Here is a 25,608-nt window from a genome sequence, read left to right as displayed (position 1 = left end):
AGAGGTTGGTAGGCTGAGGAAACGAGCACGAGGATGGAAGGCCGAGAAAGCTTGGATCTTACTGGCTCTACTTGTTAAGAGGTGACATTTGGACAATAAAAAAAAATGGTGAGGCACCACTAATTTCTGCATTAGGGGGAGAGTGGCAGTAATGAAATCTCATCTGCACATATACTCCATGATGAGTGCAATACCTACTGATCAATCATGGGTCTTGGCCCCAAATTAGTCTTTTTTGCCCCCTACTGCAGTGGTCGTGCTCAAGAAATTTCCACTGATATGTCAACAAACACAGGGGATAATAGCAGAGTAATAGTGGTAGAGCAGCACGGGGTAAGTAACTTTGATGTTTGTTATTTTTACACAGAGAATACCTCTGGAATAAAAAAAAAACCCATAAACCTAGAAAATCCTTTTAAAGACATAGTGTATACTCATAATAGGCATTTGACATCTGAATAAAAAGTGGCTCTCTCCTTCCTTTCCCATTTATGGACCATCCCTCCTTTTCTATTTAACTATTAAATACAGCATAATGTCCATCATTGAAATTAGTTTAAATTCTTAGAGACAGACCATTTTTTCATTTTTAACATCTGGCATGAAACATGTTATAAGTGCACTTTAATTAATGAAATGGACTTACCATTGGGGATTTCACAATCGAGCGCAACAGCAGTCTCGTATGTCCAGCAGCGAGCAACATTACGAATAGTGTACCCACCTCCACCAAGCATCAAAAGTGGCAAATTGAAAGTCTTTACAACTTCAACACATTTTGCATGACCTGTGAAAACCAAGGTTTTGGCATTAATAATACATTTTTTTTTTTAACCAACAATGTGAACTAAAAAATATCTGATAAATGATGATTTTAGGTTACCTAAAACCAAAAGATGAATGCAAAAAAATACTCAGTCATAATTCTATTTTTCTGTAATTACTTTTTTAATAAAGGACCTTCACGTGGTGTGTATGTATATAATGTACAGTATATATAGTGTGAGGGGTTGATTGACACGCTTAGCTGCCTCTTAAGGTAGGCACAGGAATGCTTTGAAAGTAAATTACCTTCCGGTTTATTATAGTCAGCATAGACCAAAGCAGGGTTCAGGAGAAAATAAGCAGAGCTGGCTTAATGCAAGATAAAACAAACAAAGTACAACAGAGTCCTTTCTCTGCAGGTTTCATCCGCAGACACCTCACAATGTCCTCAGCTCCTCCTGGAGCCACATGGGAGTCCTTCCTCTCCCAAACCACAACTCAGACTGACTCATGTCCAGGTACTTAACCAAAACCATGTGATGATCATGTGACCGCGACATCACCGCAGGTCCAGTCCGTACACATGCCAATGTTGGCTCTAAAAGTGGAGATATGATGAGCACACTCCCTTCCACTCTATAGGTGCCCACATAAAACCAGCCCATGTATACCACTTTAAATTAACCATGTCAGCATGTAGCATGCTGGAGCAAAACTATTATGGTTTCACATCACTGATAGCAGTATGCGCAGTGACACATATCTCCTATATATATATATATATATATATATATATATATATATATATGCACATACATATATATATATACATACATACACATACATACATACATACATATATATACATACACCGTATCATGTCTGTCTGTAACCGAAATCGCGGGCCGCTGACTGGTCGCGGCCACCAGGCCGCAACCAATCAGCGACAGGTGCAGCTGTTTGTAACGGTAAGCTGCGCCTGCCACTGACTGGTCGCGGCTACACGGAAAGGGGGGTGAGGGGACCATGCATACCAGGATTGGGGGATGAGGGGTACCATGCATACCAGGATTGGGGGGTGAGGGGACCATGCATACCAGGATTGGGCTGTGAGAGTACCATGCATACCAGGAAATGGGGGTGATGGTGAGCATACATTCTAGGATTGGGGTGTGAGAGGACCATGCATACCAGCAAAGGGGGGTGAGGGGACCATGCATACCAGGATAGGGGGGGTGAGAGGACCATGCATACCAGGATTTGGGGGTGAGGGGACCTTGCATACCCCGAAAGGGGGGTAAGAGGACCATGCATACCAGGATTGGGGGGGGTGAGAGGACCATGCATACCAGGATAGGGGGGGGTGAGAGGACCATGCATACCAGGATAGGGGGTTGAGGGGTAGCATGCATATCAGGATTGGGGGTGAGAGGACCATGCATATCAGGATTGGGGGAGAGAGAACCATACATATCAGGACTGGGGGAGAGAGAACCATACATATCAGGATTGGGGGGTGCATTATTGCATTATTATTAAATCTTCAAAAATAAACTGCATATATATTCTAGAATACCCAATGCATTAGAATCGGGCCACCATCTAGTATATATATATATATAAAATATATATATATATATATATATATATAAAATATATATATATATATATATATATATATATATATATATATATATATATATATATATATATATATATATATATATTTTAAATAATTCAGATGTTGTTTTTCTTCTGAATTTGACCTTGTTTATTAGTTGCTCGTTCGCGTAACAATTCCTGTAAATAAATCTAGCTATTTTAGTTGAGGACTAAGCCTATGCCCACAGTAGGAATAGATTTGCATACAAGAAGAGGTGGCCATGTCTCTAGAACAGAGAGGTTCTTTGCAACCTAATCTAAGAGTATGATGTAGGAGCTGAGACCCTGATTCCAGCAATGTTTAACTTACTGGATGCTTCCTGTAATTTTTATAAAATCATTGTTTTGTCAGCAAGAGATAATCACTAGAGGACTACTTGGCCTGATGCCAGGTAGTCCAACCACACCCCCATTGCAGACAGGAAACTTTCTGCCTATGCAGTGTGTACAGAAATCTGCAAATCAGTGGTGTGGTTAAGGATATACAGAACTCAGCATTGAGAGAACGGGTAGATCTGCAGCAGATTAAATAGTTTTAAATCAAAACTGTAGCAAGCAAACCAGTAACTATCACATGAATTGGGGTTTCTGCCCTTCATTATGCTGCTTTCAGAAGGGATAGCAAAACCCTGGTGACAGATTCATTTTAAAGGAACTTGGCAGGGAGGTTTTTGCAAACATCTTGAAGAAGTAACCACATACATTCTGCATTCTTTGGAAATGGGTTTGAGAAAAAAAAAAAACAAAACAAAATTACATACCGTATGTATAGGCCTTTTAGAGCTTATTTTATCTTCAACTTGCTGAACTGTTCACAATAAGGCTAAGTGCACACGTAGCAGAAAATTTCTGCTCAAAAACCTGACTCCCTTCCCAGAAACCGCGCCTTTTTTGTCTTCGCGTTTTCGATGCTTTTTTTTCCGGCGCGTTTTCAAAACGCATTGAACCAGCCAGAAACGCGGAAAAAGCTGCGAAATTAATGAGCATGCTGCGGTTTTTACCGCAATGCGTTTTTTTCGCGGTAAAAAAAAGCATCAATATGCACACAAAAAGTGCAAAATGCATAGAAATTAACGGGAAGCTTATTTTTAGCGGTTTTATTGGCAAAACCGATAAAAATACCGCTAAAAAAATGCTGTGTGTGAACACAGCCTAACAGTAATTTTAACCAGGAGTGCCAAAACCTTTACATGCCTCTATATATGTACAAGTACTTCTCATAAAATTAGAATATCATCAAAAAGTTCATTTCTTTCAGTTCTTCAATACAAAAAGTGAATCTCATTATATAGAGTCATTACACACAGAGTGATCTATTTCATGTGTTTATTTCTGTTAATGTTGATGATTATAGCTTACAGCCAATGAAAACCCAAGAGTCATTATCTCAGTAAATTAGAATCATAATAAACAAAGGTTTCCCAAGGCTAGGTTCACATTAGCGTTTGAGTCCGCAGCGCATTAAAACACATGTTTACGCAGCGTTTTTTATGCACATCATCTTACGCATGACGGAAAAAAAACGTTGAGTGTGCATGCGTTTACGTTGTTTAGGCGCATGTGTTTCATGACAGACAAAAATGGGAGTGTCTCAAGGGATTTCTATATATGTAATCTGAATAACACATGCGCATCGAACAAATGTGTACGCATATCCTTGCGTACGCATGCGTTCCCTTAGACAGTAATGCTTTTTTTTTTACACACTCATCCTGCGCATATTTGACGGATTTTTGACACCTCAAAAAATGCAACATGTTGCGTTTGCTGCAGACAGCGAAACAACGCACGCGTATGCATCCGCAAGCGAAAGTATGCAAACGCATGTACCTGCGTACACCATGAGGATCTATGCGGATCAAGCGCTGCGTGCACAGACGCGATTGTGAAACCAGCCTTAGCGTTTAAAAAGGTCCCTTACTCTGTTTCCGTAGGATCCACAATCATGGGGAAGACTGCTAACTTGACAGATGTCCAGAAGTCAGTCTTTGCCACACTCCACAATAAAAGTAAATTTTGCATTTTATTTGGAAATCAAGGTCCCAGAGTCTGAAGGAAGAGTGGAGAGGCCACAATCCAAGCTGCTTGAGGTCTAGTGTGAAGTTTCCACAATCAGTGATGGTTTGGGGAGCCATGTCATCTGCTGGTGTAGGTCCACTGTGTTTTATCAAGACCAAAGTCAGCGCAGCCATCTACCAGGAAATTTTTAGAGTACTTCATGTTTCCCTCTGCCGACAAGCTTTTGGAGATGGAAATTTAATTCTCCAGCAGGACTGGGCACCTGTCCACACTGCCAAAACTACAAATACCTGGTTTACAAACTACAGTATCATTGTGCTTGATTGGCAAGCAAACTTGTCTGACCGTAACCCCATAGAGAATCTAAGGGGTATTGTCAAGAGGAAGATGAGAGACACCAGACCCCACAATGCAGACAAGCTGAAGACTGCTATCAAAGCAACCTGGGCTTCCATAACACCTCAGCAGTGCTACAGGCTGATCGCCTCCATGCCACGTCGCGTTGATGCAGTAACTGATGCCAAAAGAGCCCTGACCAAGTATTGAGTGCATTTACTGAACATACATTTCAGTAGGCCAACATTTTGGATTTCAAAATTATTTTTCAAGCTGGTGTTATAAAGTATTCTAATTTACTGAGATAATGACTTTTGGGTTTTCATTGGCTGTAAGCCATAATCATCAAAATTAATAAATACTTGAAATAGATCACTCTGTAATGACTCTATATAATATATGAGCATCACATTTTGTATTGAAGAACTGAAATAAATTAATTTTTTGATGACATTCTAATTTTGTGAGAAACATCTGTATAGTAGTGGCGTCTCAGCACCCAGACCTCAATCAACCAAAACCTCAGCAATGTCACTTTGACATATTCCACGTTTTAGACACAGGAACTAAACCTGACCACATGTTTTACTATACATTGTGAAAGAATGTAACTGGATGGATCCTGGATGGAGTATGTGCCTCACCAAAGTGCCTAGTCTCGGTGGTGTGAAACCCTGAGAAGCAGGCTCCAGCACGCATGGTGCTGAGAGGTGTTTTCAATGGGCCTAGATTTCGGGTCCATGTTTTAGGAACGACTGATAGAGCTGGGCAGGACTGGTCATTCCTGTCCTCAAATCCAGGAGGTGCAGCTGATGTAAAGGGCAGCTGAACTGCTCCTTAATTGTGTAAACAGGAGGAAAGACCTGTTGTGCTGGTCAGTCCTGATCAGAGTCAAACTAATTACTGAGACATATTGCTGTATGGACCATTTTTGTTTTGTTTCTGTTTTATGCCAGAAGGAATTTGTTTATGGTGCAAACCTATGAACTGTAATAAATCTAGCGATTTGGACATAGAAACCTTGAGCCTGTGTGAACGCTGTGTATGCCAAAGAGAAACGAGTTCCTACAAATTATATATTTTTGTCTATTTTTTCATGGTCAAAAAGTAGTAGAGAAATAACCATACCAATTTTAAACCCTTCCCGACATCAGCAGTACATGTAAAATGAGACAAATGGAGACATGATCTGTCTGGTGTACGAACCGTCCATGTCTGTCTTTTTAAGCATGCATAAAATCGCCGTCAGCCACAGTTCTGTACACTTCGGAAAAGAAGGACACCGCTAAACAGAGGCCAGTCTGAGTCCAGAGTAACTTTGATGCCTCATCATAGTAAATGGACCCCTCGGGGTTTCATCTGAATCACGTTATTTGGAGACTTAGACGGAAACCCCAACGTAAGTGCTCAGCGTAGCGCGCCGAATAAATGTGATCCCAAACATTATGTAAAATGTTCTCAGTAAAAGCTTCAACTCAATCCACAAAAGAAAACGAGTCCCAACTCAGGGCTGTCATTTCTTAATGGAAATCTAGGGGGCTTCCATGATACTAGTAACAAAAAAGCTCTGGAAAAGTGAAATGGTTCACCAATAGAAATCCAGCGAATTCGGCGCTCCCAAATCCAAATGTCCCTCTCCTATCTAAGCCTCAGTATACTTATACCACATTTAATGTCCACATATTTGTCAGTACTGTAGAGATGAGAGCCTGTCTCCAGAAGCATGAGCTGGCCACAAAGTGTGGGAACAACAATGTACTGGTCACTACAACGGCAGATTTTCAATTTTCACTCAACATCTATTGCTGCTTGTTTCTGGAAAACACCCATGGAGTAAACATTGTCAATACACCTGTAGATAAATTCCCAGAGGGATGTAATCTCCAAAATTGACTCACTTGAGGGGTGATTCTGCTGTTCTGGAACTTAGGGGCTCTGTATATGAAGTCCACAAACTATTTTTGTAAAATCTGTGCTCCAAAGAGTCAAATAGCTCTCCATACCTCCCTGGCATGTATGGGGTATAACCAGATTTAGCAGAAATTGTGTAAGAAATTGTGTTGCCATTTCTACTGAATTCACAGTGTGAAAATGTAAAATCTGGGGCTAAAACAAAAGTTTTGTGGTAATAATGTAATTTTTTTTCCATCGCCCAATACGTATAAGGTTCTGTGACAAACCTATGTCGTCAATATGATCACTGCAAAAAAAATCACTATAAATAAGATTCAAAAAGAAGGGATAACAGTCACAAAAATACCACCAGAAAGAGAATACCCCTAATAAAGATAACTTTATTAATGCTCAAAAAATAATACCAAAAAATGTTACAAAAATATATGTATATATAAACACCCCTAAGGGGATAATACACAGGGAATCCGGGGAGCAGCCCCCGAGATGTACAAAAATATTCCTAGCACTCCCCCTGGTAAGCCCTGAAATCAGATGGCCTATCTAGCAGCGGAGGTTGTACCCTAAATTTGCAATGTGGCGCCTCCGCTACATGACGGCTGTCCCTTCAATCCCCGAGAATCCCTTAACCCCTTAAGGACCAAGCCACTTTGTAGGTTAATGACCAGGCCTTAATTTTTTTTGTTTTCTTTTCAAACATTTTTATTGAATTTTGAATTCTGACCACTGTCACTTTATGAGGTTATAACTCGAACGCTTTAAAGGATCCCGCTGATTCGGAGACTGTTTTTTCGTGACATATTGTACTTTATGATAGTAGTAAAATTTCTTCAAAATTTCTTGTGTTTATTTGTGAAAAAAATGTAAATTTGGCAAAAAATTTTAAAATTTCACAATTTTCAAACTTTTAATTTTTATGCCCATAAATCAGAGTGTTATGTCACACAAAATGCCGTAGTTAATAAATAACATTTCCCACATGTCTATTTTACATCAGCACAATTTTTGAAACATTATTTTTTTTTGCTATGAAGTTATAAGCGTTAAAAGTTGACCAGCGATTTCTCATTTTTTCAAAAAAATTTACAAAACCATTTTTTTAGGGACCACATCACATTTGAAGTCACTCTGAGGGGTCTATATGATAGAAAATACCCAAAAGTGACACCATTCTAAAAACTGCACCCTCAAGGTGCTCAAAACCGCATTCAAAAAGTTTATTAACCCTTCAGGTGCTTCACAAGAATTGAACCAATGTGGAAGAAAAAAATTAACATTTAACTTTTTTTTCACAAATATTTTACTTCGGACACAATTTTTTTTATTTTGTCAAGGGTATCAGGAGAAAACGAACCACAATATTTGTTGTGCAATTTCTCTTGAGTACACCGATACCCCATGTGTGAGGAAGACCGCTCTTTAGGCGCACAGCAAGGCTCGGAAGGGAAGGAGCACCATTTGAGGTTTTGAAAGTAAAATTGGATGGAATCGAGAGCGGATGCCATGTCGCGGTTTGGAGAGCCCCTGATGTACCTAAACGGTGGAAACCCCCCATAAGTGACGCCATTTTGGAAACTAGACCACCCAAGGAACTTATCTGGCTGTGTGGTGAGCACTTTGAACCCCCAAGTGCTTCACAGAAGTTAATAACGTAGAGCCGTGAAAATAAAAAAAAATATTCTTTCCACAAAAATAATATTTTTGCCCCCAATTTTTTATTTCACCAAGGGTAACAGGAAAATTGGACCCCAAAATTTGTTGTGCAATTTGTCCTGAGTAAGCTGATACCCCATATGTGGGGGTAAACCACTGTTTGGGCGCATGGTAGAGCTCGGAAGGGAAGGAGCGCCGTTGTACTTTTTCAAAGCAAAATTAGCTGGAATGGAGATCGGACGCCATGTCGAGTTTGGAGAGTCCTTGATGTGCCTAAACAGTGGAAACCCCCAAGTCATCCCATTTTGGAAACTAGACCACCTAAGGAACTTATCTAGATGTATGGTGAGCACTTTGAACCCCCAGTGCTTCACAGACGTTTATAACTTAGAGCCGTGAAAATAAAAAAATCATTTTTTCCACAAAAATGATCTTTTTGCCCCTAATTTTTTATTTTTCAAAGGGTAACAGGAGGAATTGGACCCCAAAAGTAGTTGTGAAATTTGTCCTGAGTACGCTGATATCCCATATGTGGGGGTAAACCACTTATCGCCTTACTGCGATCTTTGGGAGGCCGAATGAACAAATCCACAAAAGGTGAAGAATTGGTTTTATTTTTTACGCCGTTCCATATGCGGTATTAGTAATTAGGCGACTTTATTCTTCGGGATGGTGCGATTAGAGCAATACCAGATTTATAACCTTTTTTCAAGTTTAGCTTCTGTCACACACTAAAAGACGCTTCTTTTTATAAGAAGTTTTTGCATCACCATATTTTGAGAGCTCTAATTTTTCCATATTTCAGCCAACAGTCATGTGAGGGCTTGTTTTTTGTAGGACGAGCTGACGTTTTTATTGGTACCATTTTTGGGCATATGACGTTTTTGATCGCTCTCTATTCCGATTTTTGTGGAGGCAGAATGAACAAAAACCAGCAATTCAGGAATTTTTTCTCCGTTCCTCGTGTGGTAAAATTGGTAACGCAATTTTATTCTTCGGGTCACTACGATTACAGCGATACCCCATTTATATAGTTTTTTTAATGTTTTGGCATTTTTACACAATAAAAACATTTATAGAAAAAATTATTTTAGCATCACTTTATTCTGAGAGCTATAACTTTATTTTTCCGCTGATGGAGCTGTATGGCGACTTGTTTCTTGCGGGACAAGATGGCGTTTTCAATGATACTATTTTTATTTACATTTGTCTTTTTGATCGCATTTTATTCCACTTTTTCCAAGCGGTATAATGATAAAGCATAATTTGCTACTTTTTAGTGTTTTTTTACCATGCCGTGAGCATGGTCTCAGATGCTTTCCGTAGCTTGATGACCTGGGGGTCGTCATGATGACCCCGGGTCACCACGGCAATAACTGGGCCCCCGATGACCCCGATCTGAAGGCAGAGGGAGCTCCCATCCCTCTGCCTCCCTCCTTAACGCTGCAATCGGGCTCCATCGCAGCAATTAGGGGGTTAACAGACAGGGGCAGCGCTGTGCTCCTGCACTGACCGGGCGGGAGGTGCTGATATTTCAGCATCTCCTGCGCGGTCATGCTGTGATCGATCAGTCATATTGACTGACCGATCACAGCGTTCTGGGTGCGGGGACCAATGGCACGGGTCCCTGCACCTTTTCCCGTGCCTCTCAGCTGTCAGTGACAGCTGTCGGCAAAAAAACTTGCACGCAGTGACAGTTTAAATGCATGACAGGCAAGGGGTTAATCTATCAAATAGAAGACAGCCTAAACAAATGCAATCAGATCTAGATGGATCTAATACATTTGTAATACATACTCAAAACACACTTTACCAATAATGTGTATATAGTCTGGGTGCCAAACTCCGCTGCGAGGTAGGCCAACAGATTTCAGGGCTTACCAGGGAGAGCGTTAGGAATAATTTTTCTACATCCCAGGGGCCGCTGCCCGGATTCCTGTGTATTATCCCTTTAGGGGTGTTGTTATACACATATATTTTTGTAAAAGAAAATTGTATTATCTTTTGAGTATTAATAATGTTATCTTTTTAGGGGTATTCTCTTTCTGGTGGTATTTTAATATGATCACTGCACCGTTAGAGGCATTCATTGAGGTTGCAGTTTGCAATATGGAACCACTTGTGGGGGGTTTCCACTGTTGAGGCTCATCAACGGCACTGCAAACGCCAAATGGCGTAGTGTATCTATTCCAGCCAATTTTGCGCTTCAAAAGTGAGATTGTGCTCCTTCCCATCCAAACCCGGCCGTGCGCACATAGAGTAGATTTCCACAACATATGGGGTACTGGCGTACTGTGGAGAACTTGAACAGCAAATTATGTGGTCCATTTTTTTCTGTTACCTTTGTGAAAATTGAAAAGTAACATTTTTGTGGGGAAATAATTTTTCATTTTCACAATTAAAGGTTATCAAATTCTGTGAAGCACCTGTGGGTTCCATCACTGCACCTCTAGATAAATTCCTCAAAGGGAGCAGTTTCCAAAATGGGGTCACTTGTGGAAGGTTTCCACTATTTAGACACATCAGGGGCTCGCCAAACATGACATGGCATCCGCATTCTGTTCTAGCCAATTCTGCTCTTCAAAAGCCAAATGAGGCTCATTTCCCTTCTGATACCTGCTGTGTGCCCAAACCACCACATATGGAGTTTTCCCACCACATACGGGGTATCAGTGTACACAGGATAAATTGCACAACAAATTTGTGTCCATTTTCTCCTGCTTCCCTTGTTAAAGTGAAAAATTTGGGGCTAAAGCAACATTTTTGTTGGAAAATGTAATAATTTAATTTTTTCCTTCCATATTGCTTTAATTTCAGTGAAGCACCCGAAGGTTTCATCAACTTCTTGAACGTGGTTTTGAAAACTTTGAGGGGTGCAGTTTTTAAAATGATGTCACTTGAGTATTTTTTGTTATATAGGCCTCTCAAGTCACTTCAAATGGAATGTGGTTCCTAAAAAAACGGTTTTGTAAATTGTGTTGGAAAAATGAGACATCGTTGGTCAACTTTTAACTTCCTAACCAAAAAAAAAAGTTTCAGAAATTATACAGATATAAATTAGACATGTGGTAAATATCATTTATTAACTATTTTGCTATTTTGTGTGACATAGCTCTGGTTTATAGCGGTGGTCCGGGCTTTCTGTATAATGTGTGTTTACCTAGGCTGCAGAATAGGGACAGTTTGTAATATGCTCCCGGTCAGCATTCTGCATGGTGTCCTAGATATCACATTTAGTCTGGAGAGCAGTTGATAACTGTTTCTGGAGGTGCTGCTCACTCCGTGGCTAGAGTTTTCCTGTCTGGCTAACCACCCCCAGTCTCTGAGAGACCCTCAACCTCCTGCTCCAGCCTCCCCATGCAGCACAAAGTGGACGTGATGTGAGGACATGTGAAGCTCTATCACCTCTGTGGATGTAATGTGGGGACATGTGAAGCCCTATCACCACTGTGGGTGTGATATGGAGACATCTGAAGCTCTGTTACCTCTGTGGATGTGATGTGGAGACATCTGAAGCTCTATCACCTATGTGGATGTGATGTGGAGACATGTGACGCTTTATCACCTCTGTGGATGTGATGTGGGGACAAGTGAAGCTCTATCACCACTATGGATGTGATGTGGGAACATGTAAGGCTCTATCACCACTATGGATGTGATGTGGGGACATGTAAGGCTCTATCACCACTGCACATGTGATGTGGGGACATGTGAGGCTCTATCACCACTGCGCATGTGATGTGGGGACATGTGAGGCTCTATCACCACTGCGCATGTGATGTGGGGACATGTGAGGCTCTATCACCACTGCGCATGTGATGTGGGGACATGTGAGGCTCTATCACCACTGCGCATGTGATGTGGGGACATGTGAGGCTCTATAACCACTGTGGATGTGATGTGGGGACATTTGAAGCTCTTATCACCTCTGTGGATGTGATGTGGGGACATGTGAAGCTCTGTCACCACTGTGGATGTGATGTGGGGACATGTGAAACTATCACCACTGTGGATGTGACATGGAGACATGTGAAGCTCTATCACCACTGTGGATGTTATGTGGGAACGAACGCCACCAGCGCAAGTGACACTGCCGCTCTGCCTTATAGGATTCGGGGACAGCAGCCGGAAGTATCAAACTGGCGATTATATAGATAGATATGTAGCACTGTATATACTGTCCCTGTACACGATGCATCTTGTCAGCTGTGAACCCCGGGCAGGAGCTAGGTGCTGGATGAGGCTAAGCTGCCAGTGTGTCTCCCTGAGGTAACCACCTCCGCAGGCAGCCATGTTAGGCACACACTTTCTCTCCAGCACTGTCGCCCCTCCTCGCCCTCCCTTGGAGAGTGGCCCATACACAGGAGGATGTGGCTCCTCAGCGCTCACACTAACCACTGCCGGCAACTGCCTCCCTGTGCTGTATTGTGCTTCGCCGCCCCTGCAGCCAGTCCTCATCCACGTTCTCTGTCTCTCTGCCTTCTCCCCGCCCCCTGGACTGTTGGGACGGTGGTAGAAATCACAGGATTGGACCCTAAACGTGTCAGCCTGCCGGAGGTGGGGAGAGAGCAAAGTGCACGGCCCGGGACAGCATTACAGACATGGAGTGATTACCGCCGGACCTCCGCTGACCATGGCCGCCGTGTCCCTCAGAGAGTGAGGCAGACGTGTCTCAGCATTAGCCCTCGGAGTAGCAAGTTACTTATGTGTGGCCGGGGCTCGGAGGACACCCAGGTAAGAGCAGCACAGATGGCAGCTGTCCTCGGACGCCTCTCTCTTACACCCTGCTGCTGTCCCCGGCCGCCTCCCGCCTGCACTCCAAGGCCGTCTCCAGGCCATGTTATTGTGCTGGGAAAGCCAGACTCTAGGCCCCGCACCCCGCTCTCCTCCCAGCTCTAGCTGTCAGGATGCAGCCTCCCTGGGCCGTGCTGTGGTAGAGGGCTCCCAGGAGGGCTGCTGGCAGGAGGCAGAACTTCTCCACGATATGCGCCCTGTCTGGAGGCCGGCTGATGTGTTGGAGACCCTTCCGCCTATGCCAGGCCGCCCCAGGCTGTATCCAAGGTGCCAACAGCTGGGAGACCAGCTCATCCACGAACTGCGCCTGCGTAACTGACTGCCGTGGTGCCTTATGGGATTCGGGGACAGCGGCCAACTGGAGATTATATATATGATAGATAGATAGATACTGGAGTGATGACAGAGGTCAGCACAGAGGCCAATTACAGGCAGAGGGCAGTGCTGGACACTGAGGCTGTGAGGTTAGGTAATAAAGCACAGAGAGCTGTGAAGTTTGGTAGAGCTACAGGAAAAAAAAAAAAAAAAACTGGATAAAGGGAATGAAGTGAAATTCAGGAGGAACGAAAGGAAGAAACAAAAAAAAAAAAAAAAATGTATAGGGGTGTTGTATATCACAATACAGCACAAATTAACTTAAAATTTAATTTATAAAGTGTATCAACTAAATGTCCGATATTTTTTACAAATAAACGCAAAAACATAAAGTACAATGTGTCATGAAAAAACAAACTCAAAATCACTGGTCAGAATTGCAAAATTTAGCCTGGTCAGGAAGGTGAAAACAGGCTTCGTGGTGAAGGGATTAAAGGGGTTTACTGATTTCACCAAACGTTTGCCTTCAGGCTCAATTAAGTGTTAACAAGTCAAAGGAGGGTTTCTTGCGCTATGTTAACATGTTGCATTTTTGCTGCATTTTTTTCTGCAGGCAAAACCTGTTCTCTTGGCAGTAAAAAAAGCTGTTGTTTTTGTTGTTTCTCGTGCATGCTGATAAAGCTTAGTTCTGTGCAATAATCATGATGTAACTTCCTTAGGTTTTTGCATCAAAAATGCAGCAAAACCTAACACCTGCGTTTTTGCACTGATGCATTGATTTCTATGAGTGAAAAACCGCTGAAAAAACTGAAAGAGGTGACAAGCTGCAGTTTTCCAAATCAGTTAGGAAAGAAAAAACAATGTGTGTGCATTAGATTTCTGAAATGTCATAGCTTTTGCTGGTACTGTAAAATGCAGTTTAAAATTTGTATACAAAAACGCAGCAAAAATGCAACGTGTGAACGCAGCCTTCACTTCCCAGGTCCAATACCACTTAGTTTTTATTTATTTTTTTTTACAACCCCTTCATGGGCTCATACTGCAGTTCTAGAACAGAAAGTTAGGAAAACTATCAAATCACAATGAACATCTTTGTAGATAATTCTCGTATTTTCCGGATTATAAGACGCACTTTATTCCCCCAAAATTTGGGGGGAAAATGGGCGTGCATCTTATAATGGGGATATACCTTACCGTCCGCGGGGGAGGAGGGTCCCAGGGTCGCTGCTGGAGGAGACAAGAGTGGCACATTGCTGCAGGCTGAGATAAGGGGGTGTTCCAATGTGTGCCGCTGCGGGTGAAAATGGCTGCGGTGCAGAAGAAATTTTTGAACCCCTCTCCATAATCTTTGAAAATTCTTGGAGAACAGGAGAAGTGCCAGAAGACTGGAGAAGAGCAAATGTTGTTCCTATCTTCAAAAAGGGGAAGAAGGTGGACCCAGGCAACTATAGGCCAGTGAGTCTGACTTCTATACCAGGAAAGATCTTTGAACAAATTATTAAACAACATGTATGTCAATACCTGGATAAGAATGAAGTGATTAAACAGAGTCAGCATGGGTTTCTAACTAATAAGTCATGTCAGACTAACTTAATTTCCTTCTATGACGGTATCACTGATTGGGTGGATCAAGGAAATGCTGTAGATATAGTATATCTTGACTTCAGCAAAGCATTTGACAAAGTCTCTCATACAATCCTTATTGAAAAAATGACTAAGTATGGAATGGACAAGGCAACTGTTAGGTGGATTCATAACTGGCTTAGTGATCGGACCCAAAGAGTGGTCGTAAATGGCTGCACATCCAGTTGGAAGAATGTCTCAAGTGGGGTACCACAGGGCTCTGTCCTGGGCCCTGTATTGTTCAACATCTTTATCAACGATTTAGATGAAGGAATTGAGGGTAAACTGATTAAATTTGCTGATGACACAAAGCTAGGAGGGATAGCTAATACTAGAGAAGAGAGAGAGAGGATTCAAAAAGATTTAAATAAACTGGAGAAGTGGGCAGCAACTAACAGAATGGTTTTTAACAGGGAGAAATGCAAAGTACTACATCTGGGCAATAAAAATGAAAAAAGCATATATAGAATGGGAGGAATAGGGCTAAGTGACAGCACATGTGAAAAAGACTTGGGTATACTAATAGATCACAGACTGAATATGAGTCAACAGTGTGATGCAGCAGCAAAAAAGGCAAATGCAATTCTAGGATGTATTAACAGAAGCATACAGTCTAGATCACGTGAAGTCATTATTTCCCTCTACTCCTCTTTGGTCAGACCTCATCTGGAATATTGTGTCCAGTTTTGGGCACCACATTTTAAAAAAGACATCAACAAACTGGAGCAAGTTCAGAAAAGAGCGACCAGAATGGTGACCGGTCTGCAAACCCTGTCTTATGAGGAAAGGTTGCAGGATTTGGGAATGTTTAGTTTGCAAAAGAGAAGACTGAGAGGAGACTTAATAGCTGTCTACAAATATCTAAAGGGCTGTCACATTGTAGAAGGATCAACTTTATTCTCATTTGCACAAGGAAAGACTAGAAGCAATGGGATGAAACTGAATGGGAAGAGACACAGATTAGATATTAGAAAAAACTTTTTGACAGTGTGATCAATGAGTGGAACAGGCTGCCACGAGAAGTGGTGAGTTCTCCTTCAATGGAAGTCTTCAAACAGAGGCTGGACAGACATCTGACTGGGATGATTTAGCGAATCCTGCTTTGAGCAGGGGGTTGGACCAGATGGCCCAGGAGGTCCCTTCCAACTCTACGATTCTATGATTCTCTGTGGTGCAGGGGGCTCCGCTGGCTTTTTGTGAAAGGCCAGAGCCCCCCCGCACATCCGTTAATGCGATGAGGTGGCCTCCGGGAAAATGGGAGGGTGTTGCTGAGATCTCAAACTGAGCATGTGCCGCCCCCGGCGGCCATTTTCCTGGAGGCCACCGCATCGCAGTAATGGTTATGCGGGGGGGCTCCGGGCTTTCACAAAATGCTGGCGGAGCCCCCCCGCACCACAGAGCACCGCAGCCATTTTCACCCGCAGCAGCGCACATCGGAACACCCCCTTATCCCAGCCTCCGGCCTGTAGCAACACACCACTCTTTCCTCCTCCAGCAGCGACCCTGGGACCCCACTTCACCGCAGCCACCACCCCCAGTAAGCAATAAGACGCGTGGATTATAAGAGGCACCACCATCTTATTAAAAAAAGTTTTTTTCTTTCCTATTTTTCTCCTCAAAATTTGGGGTGCATCATATAATCCGGTGCGTCTTATAATCCGCAAAATACGGTAGCTCATTTTCAAAAAAAGACTATTTTCCAGCTTGCATTACCTTTCACTGTCAAATTGAAACATCCAAGGCGATCCCCAGACAATGAATCAGCTCCACATTGTAAGACCACGGCGCTGGGCTGGTACATTTCCATCACTTTTGATATGATCTACACCACAGAAATGACAATATGAATACGAATGTCACTAGCAATCACGAAGCATTGTGAAGGATCGGTCAGTAACCAATAAACTCACTGGTTTGAAGATCTGTCCATAAGATTCATCATCGATCCCATCCCTCATTGGGAAATTGACAGCATAATACTTTCCTTTACCAGCCCCGATATCCTAAAGACAAATAATAAAGGAAAAGAAAATGCTAAAAACTTTGTAAATAAATCCCTCTAAATCACAAGTCTTAATAAAATATAGTGCAGAATCATCCTTAGAGAATGTAAAGCTACTGCATATAGAGCAATAACCAAATTTACTCTTATTATCAGCAACACTGCCTATAATAAATATATATATATATATATATATATATATATATATATATATATATATATATAGTGGGCAGCTGATGACAGATTTCCAGGCATGTCGTGTAAAGTTTTCTGCTGAAAAGAGAAATTCTCATAGATTGGGCTGATAATATTTATTCATTCAACTCCCTAATGTATGCGTGCGAGGTCACTAGCAAAGGACATTTCCCAGGGGATTTACAGTTTTCCGCACCTTTGTATTTTACACTATTAATTCCTCACCACAGATCTATCTCATTAGTAAATGGATACATTTGTGGTCACTTACAAATACTGAAAACCAATGCTCACAGTTTGTTACAATGATTCCAGCCTAGGTAGCACATTGCAAGTTAAGGCGGTTTTCCAGACACACAGATTAATAAAATATTAGAATGTTCATCTGAAATCAAGAAACAATCTATTTGCTGCTAAATACCATGCGACCTCCAGTGCCCATCTTTCTGATATAATAGATTTCCTGTCTGCACTTTGACCAGAATTAAATCCAAAAAGATTCCAAGGCAAAGTGCACATAGAATAAATGGTTAAGATGAATGATAAAATCAACATTAAATGCAGACTATCATTATCATCAGTGCACAAATGGACAATGCAAAAGGACAAACCGGAAATTATAGTAACGACGAAAAAGAACCCGAAGGAATGTCCAATATTCAAATAAAGAAAAATATTTATTGCGAAATACGCAAACCATAAGGAGGGGTGGGGAACACAATACCAAAGAAAAGGGTGGCAACACAGGGGACAATGACTGTAAATCAATGTAATGTGGCCAGTTGATATTATAACTTAGTATAATTATTATTATTGAAGTATAGCAAAGGTCAATATAACAATAATTATGTCACAAGAGTAAAAGATGCAATCAAAAAAGTACTGATGTGCAGATATATGCAGGCATATGGTAGATAAATATAAAGTGCAAATGCAAAATGGTCAATCCAAGAAGGGGGCTACAATGGAGCAGCAACCAAAATTGGGGTAAATAGCAAGACATGTAAGTGTGTCTGAAAATATGTAAGTCCGCTCAATGGCCACCCCTTTTTTACCTTATGCCTGTGTGTAAAGGTCTCTAGGATGCACCCTGCCCTGACACGCGTTTCCGCGTCTGCCTTTGTCAGGGGGGTGGCAAGATGGGAGGCGCCAGACCCGGACCTGCGATACCCACCGGACTCGACCACCTCCCCAGGGCGAGTATAACAAAACGTATTTTTCTTATCTTTCAGGTCGGATCGGGGGCTTATCTACGGCATTATAGAATGCCGTAGATAAGCCCTGAAAGGCAGTGGCAGCACCTTATGTCGGCCAAAACTGCTGACAGGTTCCCTTTAACTTTAGCTCTTTTAGACATCATTTCATCTTCAAATTGCTTAACTGTTCACAATAACAGTAATTTTACCCAGGGATGCCCAAACATTTCATTTCCTTTGCATGATGGTTGTTAAGAGGGTTAAAATCAGCGGAGGAGATAAACTAGTCCCAAAAGTGAAACTTTGTGACCTATTCGCATCAATACAGATGAGTCTTCAAACAACATGCCAAAAAACTCCCCAGAACACACCTGATGACCTTACAATGCGACCTGGGGCTGCAGAATTTTTTATTACAAAAATAGCATTGAAGACTATGCAAGTTTTGCTGTAAAAAAAATACCAGAACTCCAGAAACAAAAAAACAAGTAAATGTGAACGGTAGGTTACATGCAGCAATTCTATACATACTCTGAGATCTCCAGTGCCTGGGAAATATTCCCCATATTTGTGGAAAGAAACACTCATGACACGGTCAGTGGTATAAAAAGCCTCTTCAACACCATCACCATGATGGATATCTATATCAATATACAACACTCTTTGGTGGTACCTAAAGGGGGAAATTGTGTTTGAGTCATTAGAAATCAGCAATATTGTAAGAATCACTGTACAGAAAACCATTTTAGCATAAAATCCCTAAAATAGATAGATAACTTAGAAGCAACCTCGGCCAAGTAGGTTTCACGGAATATAGTAAACTTTAGAAGGGTTTTCCAGTTTCAGAAAACCAACCGTTTTCCATGGCTGCAGTTTGTTTAAAGAAAGCAAACAGTCCTTTTTTCACCATGCCCGGATCCAACACGGAGTCTCTGCTGCTCCTCCCGATGTCTGTTATTGTCTGCAGTGCTTAGGTCACATTGATAGTACTGCACTGCACCCAGAGTACTGTGGCTTTGCTCAAGTTGATGGCCCAAGTCACTGAGGTCACCAACTGGTTGCAGCACTGTTGACGTGACATCAGTAATGAAGAAAACAGACACTGAAATCAGCACAGGAGTCTCAGCACTGGACCCAGGGAGGGTGAGTAAAACCTGTCTAAACAGGACTTGTCGCTTGCTCAAAAAAAGTTTGATAAATAGCTTGTAAAAATCTTTGAACTCCACCGATTCTGCCACTTTTCTTCTGTTCATGCGGCTTCACTCAATTACAGAGATGTCTGTTTCTTCAGAAAGTGAAAGTGCACATCCCCAGAGAAAACTCTGGTGAAACGCCCAGATGGACTGCAAAATAGAGATTTCACATAGTGCACTCCAGAAGAAACAAAAGTGAATATCTTCACAATGGAGTGTCGCAGCGCAAAACTGAAAAGAGCAGCAGAATATGGGGAGCTCACAGATTAAAAAAGTTAGTTAAATACCTTGTGTAAAGAAGTGACAGGTCATCTGTAAAGAAGAATTCTTGTTTGCTATAGGAATTAAGAGGAGAACTCTAGAAGATTTAATACTGTATTATAAATTTTTTGTTGTAAGGTTTAGCATCCCCTGAATAAACTAGTCCTTTGGACTCTTTTTTTATGCCTGTTATGAACATTCCAAAAAAGCAATCAAAAACACCCGTAGTACATTTGTGTATAGCAACTAAAGACTTATGTGTAATAAAGGTAGCCATTTCTTCAGCTGAGAAAGGGTATAGGACACTTTTCAACAGTGATGTCAATTCCACCACTTGAACAAAACTAGCTCACATTTCTAACATATTGCATATCTCTTCCTCATTAAAAAAAATATGAATTAAAAAAACAGCATACAGGAACTTTAAAAACAAAAAAAAAAAAAACCAGACAAACAATGTATCAAAACAAAGCTGTGTTCATATTGTGGATTATGTTATGAACATGTGGCATATACACCAGAAAAGCGCCATCACATATACTGAACATAACTACAGCTCCTCATTTATTTCAACAGTGGCTAAAAGACTTCTCTTCTGTCTTCCTTCAAAGTGGTATACTACTCGGATAGTCCCTCCTCAATTATTTTATTCTCCTTCATAACACCTAAACTCACCTCCAGTGCAGTTTCAGTGGTGTCTGCACTGGCTCTCCCAGGGCTCGCATGACATTTTTACGTAACGCGATCCCTGTGGCCAGTCAGTGGTTTCTTCATATATCCCTCCTCCTGACAAATCAGACATCCAGAGGAAGTGAGAGAGCAGTCACAGCTCTCCACACTGGAAGGGAGTATAGATGTTATTTTCCTTGCAGAATCCATAATGACTGAGAAGGGGTTGTCAGCGTAGTGGGCAATCCTTCTAAAAACACCCCATACAAATTATACAGCACACGTTAAATAAATTATATACTGTGAAATTTTAACTCACTTTAGTAGTTCCAGAATGGCAAGAACAATATCATTGACATAACAGAACCCCGATGCTTCAGACTTCTTAGCATGGTGTAACCCGCCTGCCCAGTTAACAGCCATGTCAGTCTGCTGGCGATTCAGTTTCACTGCACCAGCTGAAAGATAAAGGGTAACATTACAGGGAGGAATAATCCTAAATATTAATATATCAAAACTAGAAATACCATCATTGAACAGCACAATCTACAATTGGCTAGCTCACAGGGACAGCACAATAAGGGGATGTGCACACGTTAAGTAGTTACAGAAGACATTTATGCATAAAAATTATCTCTTGGTAGGAAACCCGCTGCATAAAGAAAAAAAAAAAAGTGTTTTTGACACCTTTCCTTCCAATTCAATATATTGGATGAAAAAAGTAGCTGAAGGGCTGAAAGAGTTGACGTGCTGCAGATTTATACCTGCGGTAAAACCATGTGTGGACGTACCCGTACTCGCTAATCTTTCACCAACACATCCACTGTTGCTTATCTATATTCAGACCAACATGAGTTGTGTGTGACATATCAAACGGGAGGCAATATACCACTCATAAAAATAAAGGGAACAATATAACATAGGATGTGGTATTTTAGTGTTTCCTTTATTTTTTTGAGCAGTATATACACTCCCTGACAGAAGTTATGACGCTTCTCCATGTTATGTAAATAAAAGCTTATAACCTGACGTTACATTCATCCATTGGTTGTAGAAATTATTCTTTTGAAAGCTGAAACCCTCAGAAATGACAATAAATTGCCATCAATGCAGAAATATTGATCATTTAATGGACACAGAATGGTCAGATTTTGACAAGATAAAAGTTTTGTCGGCCACAGAAAGTAATGTGATATTCAAACAAATAATTAACTTAAAATACAAATATATTATTATTATTATTTATTGTTATAGCGCCATTTATTCCATGGCGCTTTACATGTGAGGAGGGGTATTCATAAAAACAAGTACAATAATCTTAAACAATACAAGTCATAACTGGTACAGGAGGAGAGAGGACCCTGCCCGCGAGGGCTCACAATCTTCAAGGGATGGGTGATAATACAGTAGGCAAGGGTAGAGCTGGTTGTGCAGCGGTTTGGTCGATCGGTGGTTACTGCAGGTTATAGGCTTGTCGGAAGAGGTGGGTCTTCAGGCTCTTTTTGAAGGTTTCGATGGTAGGTGAGAGTCTGATATGTTGTGGTAGAGAGTTCCAGAGTAGGGGTGATGCGCGAGAGAAATCTTGTATGCGATTGTGGGAAGAGGAGATAAGAGGGGAGTAGAGAAGGAGATCTTGTGAGGATCGGAGGTTGCGTGCAGGAAAGTACCGGGAGACGAGGTCACAGATGTATGGAGGAGACAAGTTGTGGATGGCTTTGTATGTCATGGTTAGGGTTTTGTAATGGAGTCTCTGGGCAATTGGGAGCCAGTGAAGGGATTGACAGAGGGGAGAAGCTGGGGAATAGCGGGGGGACAGGTGGATTAGTCGGGCAGCAGAGTTTAGAATAGATTGGAGGGGTGCGAGAGTGTTTGAGGGGAGGCCACAGAGCATGAGGTTGCAGTAGTCAAGGCGAGAGATGATGAGGGCATGGACTAGGGTTTTTGCAGATTCTTGGGTGAGAAATGAACGGATGCGTGAAATATTTTTGAGTTGAAGTCGGCATGAAGTGGAAAGGGTTTGGATATGTGGTTTGAAGGAGAGATCAGCATCAAGGATTACTCCGAGGCAGCGAGCTTGTGGGACTGGGGAGAGTGGGCAGTCATTTACTGTAATTGAAAGGTTCGTAGGGGGGGTCACGTGAGATGGGGGAAAGATGATGAATTCTGTTTTGTCCATGTTGAGTTTCAGATATCTAGTGGAGAAGAAGGATGAAATAGTGGACAGACATTGAGGGATTCTGGTTAGTAGGGAGGTGATATCTGGTCCAGAGATGTAGATCTGTGTGTCATCAGCATAAAGATGATACTGAAAGCCATGAGATTCTATGAGCTGTCCCAGGCCAAAGGTGTAAATAGAGAACAGCAGGGGCCCAAGGACTGAACCTTGTGGGACTCCGACAGATAGGGGGCGAGGTGAGGAGGTGGTGTGTGAGTGGGAGACGCTGAATGTCCGGTCTGTTAGGTATGATGAGATCCAGGAGAGGGCCAAGTCTGTGATGCCGAGGGATGAGAGGGTCTGTAATAATAGGGAATGGTCCACTGTGTCAAAGGCAGCCGACAGGTCCAGGAGGAGGAGGACAGAGTAGTGTCGCTTGCTCTTGGCAGTTAAGAGGTCATTGGTGACCTTAGTAAGGGCAGTTTCAGTGGAGTGGTGTGACCGGAAGCCAGATTGTAAGCGGTCGAAAAGGGAGCAAGAAGAGACATGGGAGGACAGTTCAAGGTAGACGTGTTGTTCCAGTAGCTTGGAGGCGTATGGGAGAAGTGATATAGGGCGATAGCTAGATACAGAGGATGGGTCAAGAGAGGGCTTTTTGAGGATAGGTGTGATGGAGGCATGTTTAAAGCTTGAGGGGAAAACACCAGTTGTTAGTGATAGGTTGAAGAGATGGGTTAGGGTTGGGATGAAGACTGTGGTGAGGTTTGGGATGAAGTGGGATGGGATCGGGTCGAGTGCACAGGTGGTGAGATGTGATCTTGAGAGTAGAGTGGAGAGTCGATCTTCTGTAATGGTGGAGAAGTTGGTTTTGAAGGTGGAGGGCTGGGAAGTCGGGAGGAAGGGCTCTGGGGGTTGTTGACCAAAACTGTCCCTGATGTTATCAATTTTCTGCTTGAAAAATGAGGCAAAGTCTTCAGCTGAGATGAGTGGGGAGGGAGGAGGTGCTGGGGGGCGGAGGAGAGAATTGAAGGTGTTGAATAACTGTTTAGGGTTGTGAGACAGGGAGGATATGAGAGATGAGAAGTAGGTTTGTTTAGCTGTGGCGAGTGTGGTCTTGAAAGTAGTGAGGGACTGTTTGAATGCGATGAAGTGCTCGTTGGAGTGGGATCTTTTCCATCTGCGCTCAGCAGCCCTGGAAGCTCGCCTCAGCTCTTTGGTCAGGCTGGTGTGCCAGGGCTGTCTGTTGATTTTGCGAGTTTTGGTATGTGTAAGTGGGGCAGCGGATTCCAAAGCTACAGCTATTGTGGTGTTATATAGAGCGGCAGCGTCATCCGCATTATGTAAGGAACTTATATCTGTAAGAGGGAGGAGGGATTCAGAGAATGAGTGTAGGTCAAGGTGTTTAAGATTCCTGCGAGGGTGTGAAAGTTTGTGGGGTGGGGATTGTAGACATGGAGTGAAGAGGGAAGAGAATGTGAGCAGGTTGTGGTCAGAGAGAGGAAGAGGTGAGTTAGAGAGGTTAGATAGGGAGCAGAGGCGGGTGAAGACGAGGTCCAGTGTGTGGCCATCTTTGTGGGTGGCTGTAGAAGACCATTGAGTGAGGCCGAAGGAGGAAGTGAGAGATAGAAGTTTAGTGGCAGCTGAGAGGGAAGTGTCAATGGGGATGTTGAAGTCGCCCATGATGATGGTAGGGATGTCCGTGGAAAGGAAATTAAGTAACCAGGTGGTGAAGTGGTCAAAGAAGGTGGTGGCTGGCCCTGGGGGGCGGTAGATGACAGCCAGTTGGAGGTTGGAGGGGGAGTAGATGCGCACAGAGTGCACCTCAAAGGAAGGGAGGGTAACAGATGGTGGCAGTGGGATTGGGGTGAAGGAGCAGGTATCTGACAGGAGAAAACCAACTCCTCCACCATGTTTGCTGCTGGGGCGGGGGGTGTGAGAAAGGTGGAAGCCGCCATACGAAAGTGCAGCAGGAGAGGCTGTGTCAGAAGGGGTGAGCCAGGTTTCGGTGATGGCGAGGAAGGAGAGTTTGGTAGTAACAAAAAGATCATGGATGTAGGAAAGCTTGTTGCAGACAGAGCGAGCGTTCCACAGAGCTCCTGTTAGTGGGACTGGGGAAGCGGGGGCTGGGTGAATGGGTATAAGGTTGGAGAGGTTACGGAAGGTTGTGATAGAGTGTGGATGGGAGGTAGAAATGACTGTGGGAATGTGGTGAGGAGGACCAGGATTTGGAGAGATATCACCAGCAGTGAGAAGGAGCAGAGAAAGTGTTAGCAGGTGGGAGCAGGAGAGGGCATGAGGGGGCTGTCTGTGTTTGGAGACAGAGGATTGTATGTTAAGGAACAGTTTTGAGGCGGAGGTGAGGTGGATGGGGAGGATTGAAGAAGAGATGAACAGTTCCTTACTAGGAGTAGGGATTAGGGGAATTAGCAGAAAGTGAAGGATTATTGGGGTGAAAGTGAAAACAAACAGAAACATTGTTTACAGTGACTGTGTCCAGTTACCTTCAGTTCCCTTCTGGTTCAATTCTGGTTTTAATTCTTAAATTAATCTTCACACTTCTAGCACACACTTATAGCAATCACAATGCAGACTGAAGTCTATGCAGACTTGTGCTCTGCAATATATGTACAACTAAGTGCAGTCAGGTGTGAAGCAGAGAGAAGTGGTCTCTGCTCATCTTGGTCAGACAATTAAGAGTGGACCAGATGTATATGATCAAGCCAGAGTAAACAAGGTCATAAATAACACTGGGGTAAGCTGGGGTTAGCTGAAAGGCATACCATGTGAATGCTAGGTGCAGAGGCAAGTCTATGTGCAAAGCTGGGTGATGCACTGTGTGTCCTTCATAGACAGACA

General features: G+C 42.6%; 1 protein-coding gene across 1 annotated transcript in view; it reads right to left on the bottom strand.

Annotated features, from left to right (window-relative positions):
* HDAC2 (histone deacetylase 2) overlaps nucleotides 1–25,608 on the bottom strand; it is a 107,954-nt gene that overhangs the window by 21,374 nt on the left and 60,972 nt on the right. The window contains exons 5-9 of the mRNA XM_073575984.1: nucleotides 20,917–21,055; nucleotides 19,006–19,147; nucleotides 16,992–17,084; nucleotides 16,795–16,903; nucleotides 647–787 (exon numbers count right to left, since the gene is read on the bottom strand). Coding sequence (XP_073432085.1) covers nucleotides 647–787; nucleotides 16,795–16,903; nucleotides 16,992–17,084; nucleotides 19,006–19,147; nucleotides 20,917–21,055 — 624 coding nt within the window. The remainder of the gene's footprint in view (nucleotides 1–646; nucleotides 788–16,794; nucleotides 16,904–16,991; nucleotides 17,085–19,005; nucleotides 19,148–20,916; nucleotides 21,056–25,608) is intronic.

The sequence above is a fragment of the Dendrobates tinctorius genome, unplaced genomic scaffold, assembly GCF_039654945.1.
Source record: "Dendrobates tinctorius isolate UK_male_01 unplaced genomic scaffold, ASM3965494v1 ptg000046l, whole genome shotgun sequence".
NCBI classification, from domain to species: domain Eukaryota; kingdom Metazoa; phylum Chordata; class Amphibia; order Anura; family Dendrobatidae; genus Dendrobates; species Dendrobates tinctorius.
The sequence above is the reverse complement of the archived record's forward strand: the minus strand, read 5'-3'. Positions and strand labels throughout refer to the sequence as shown.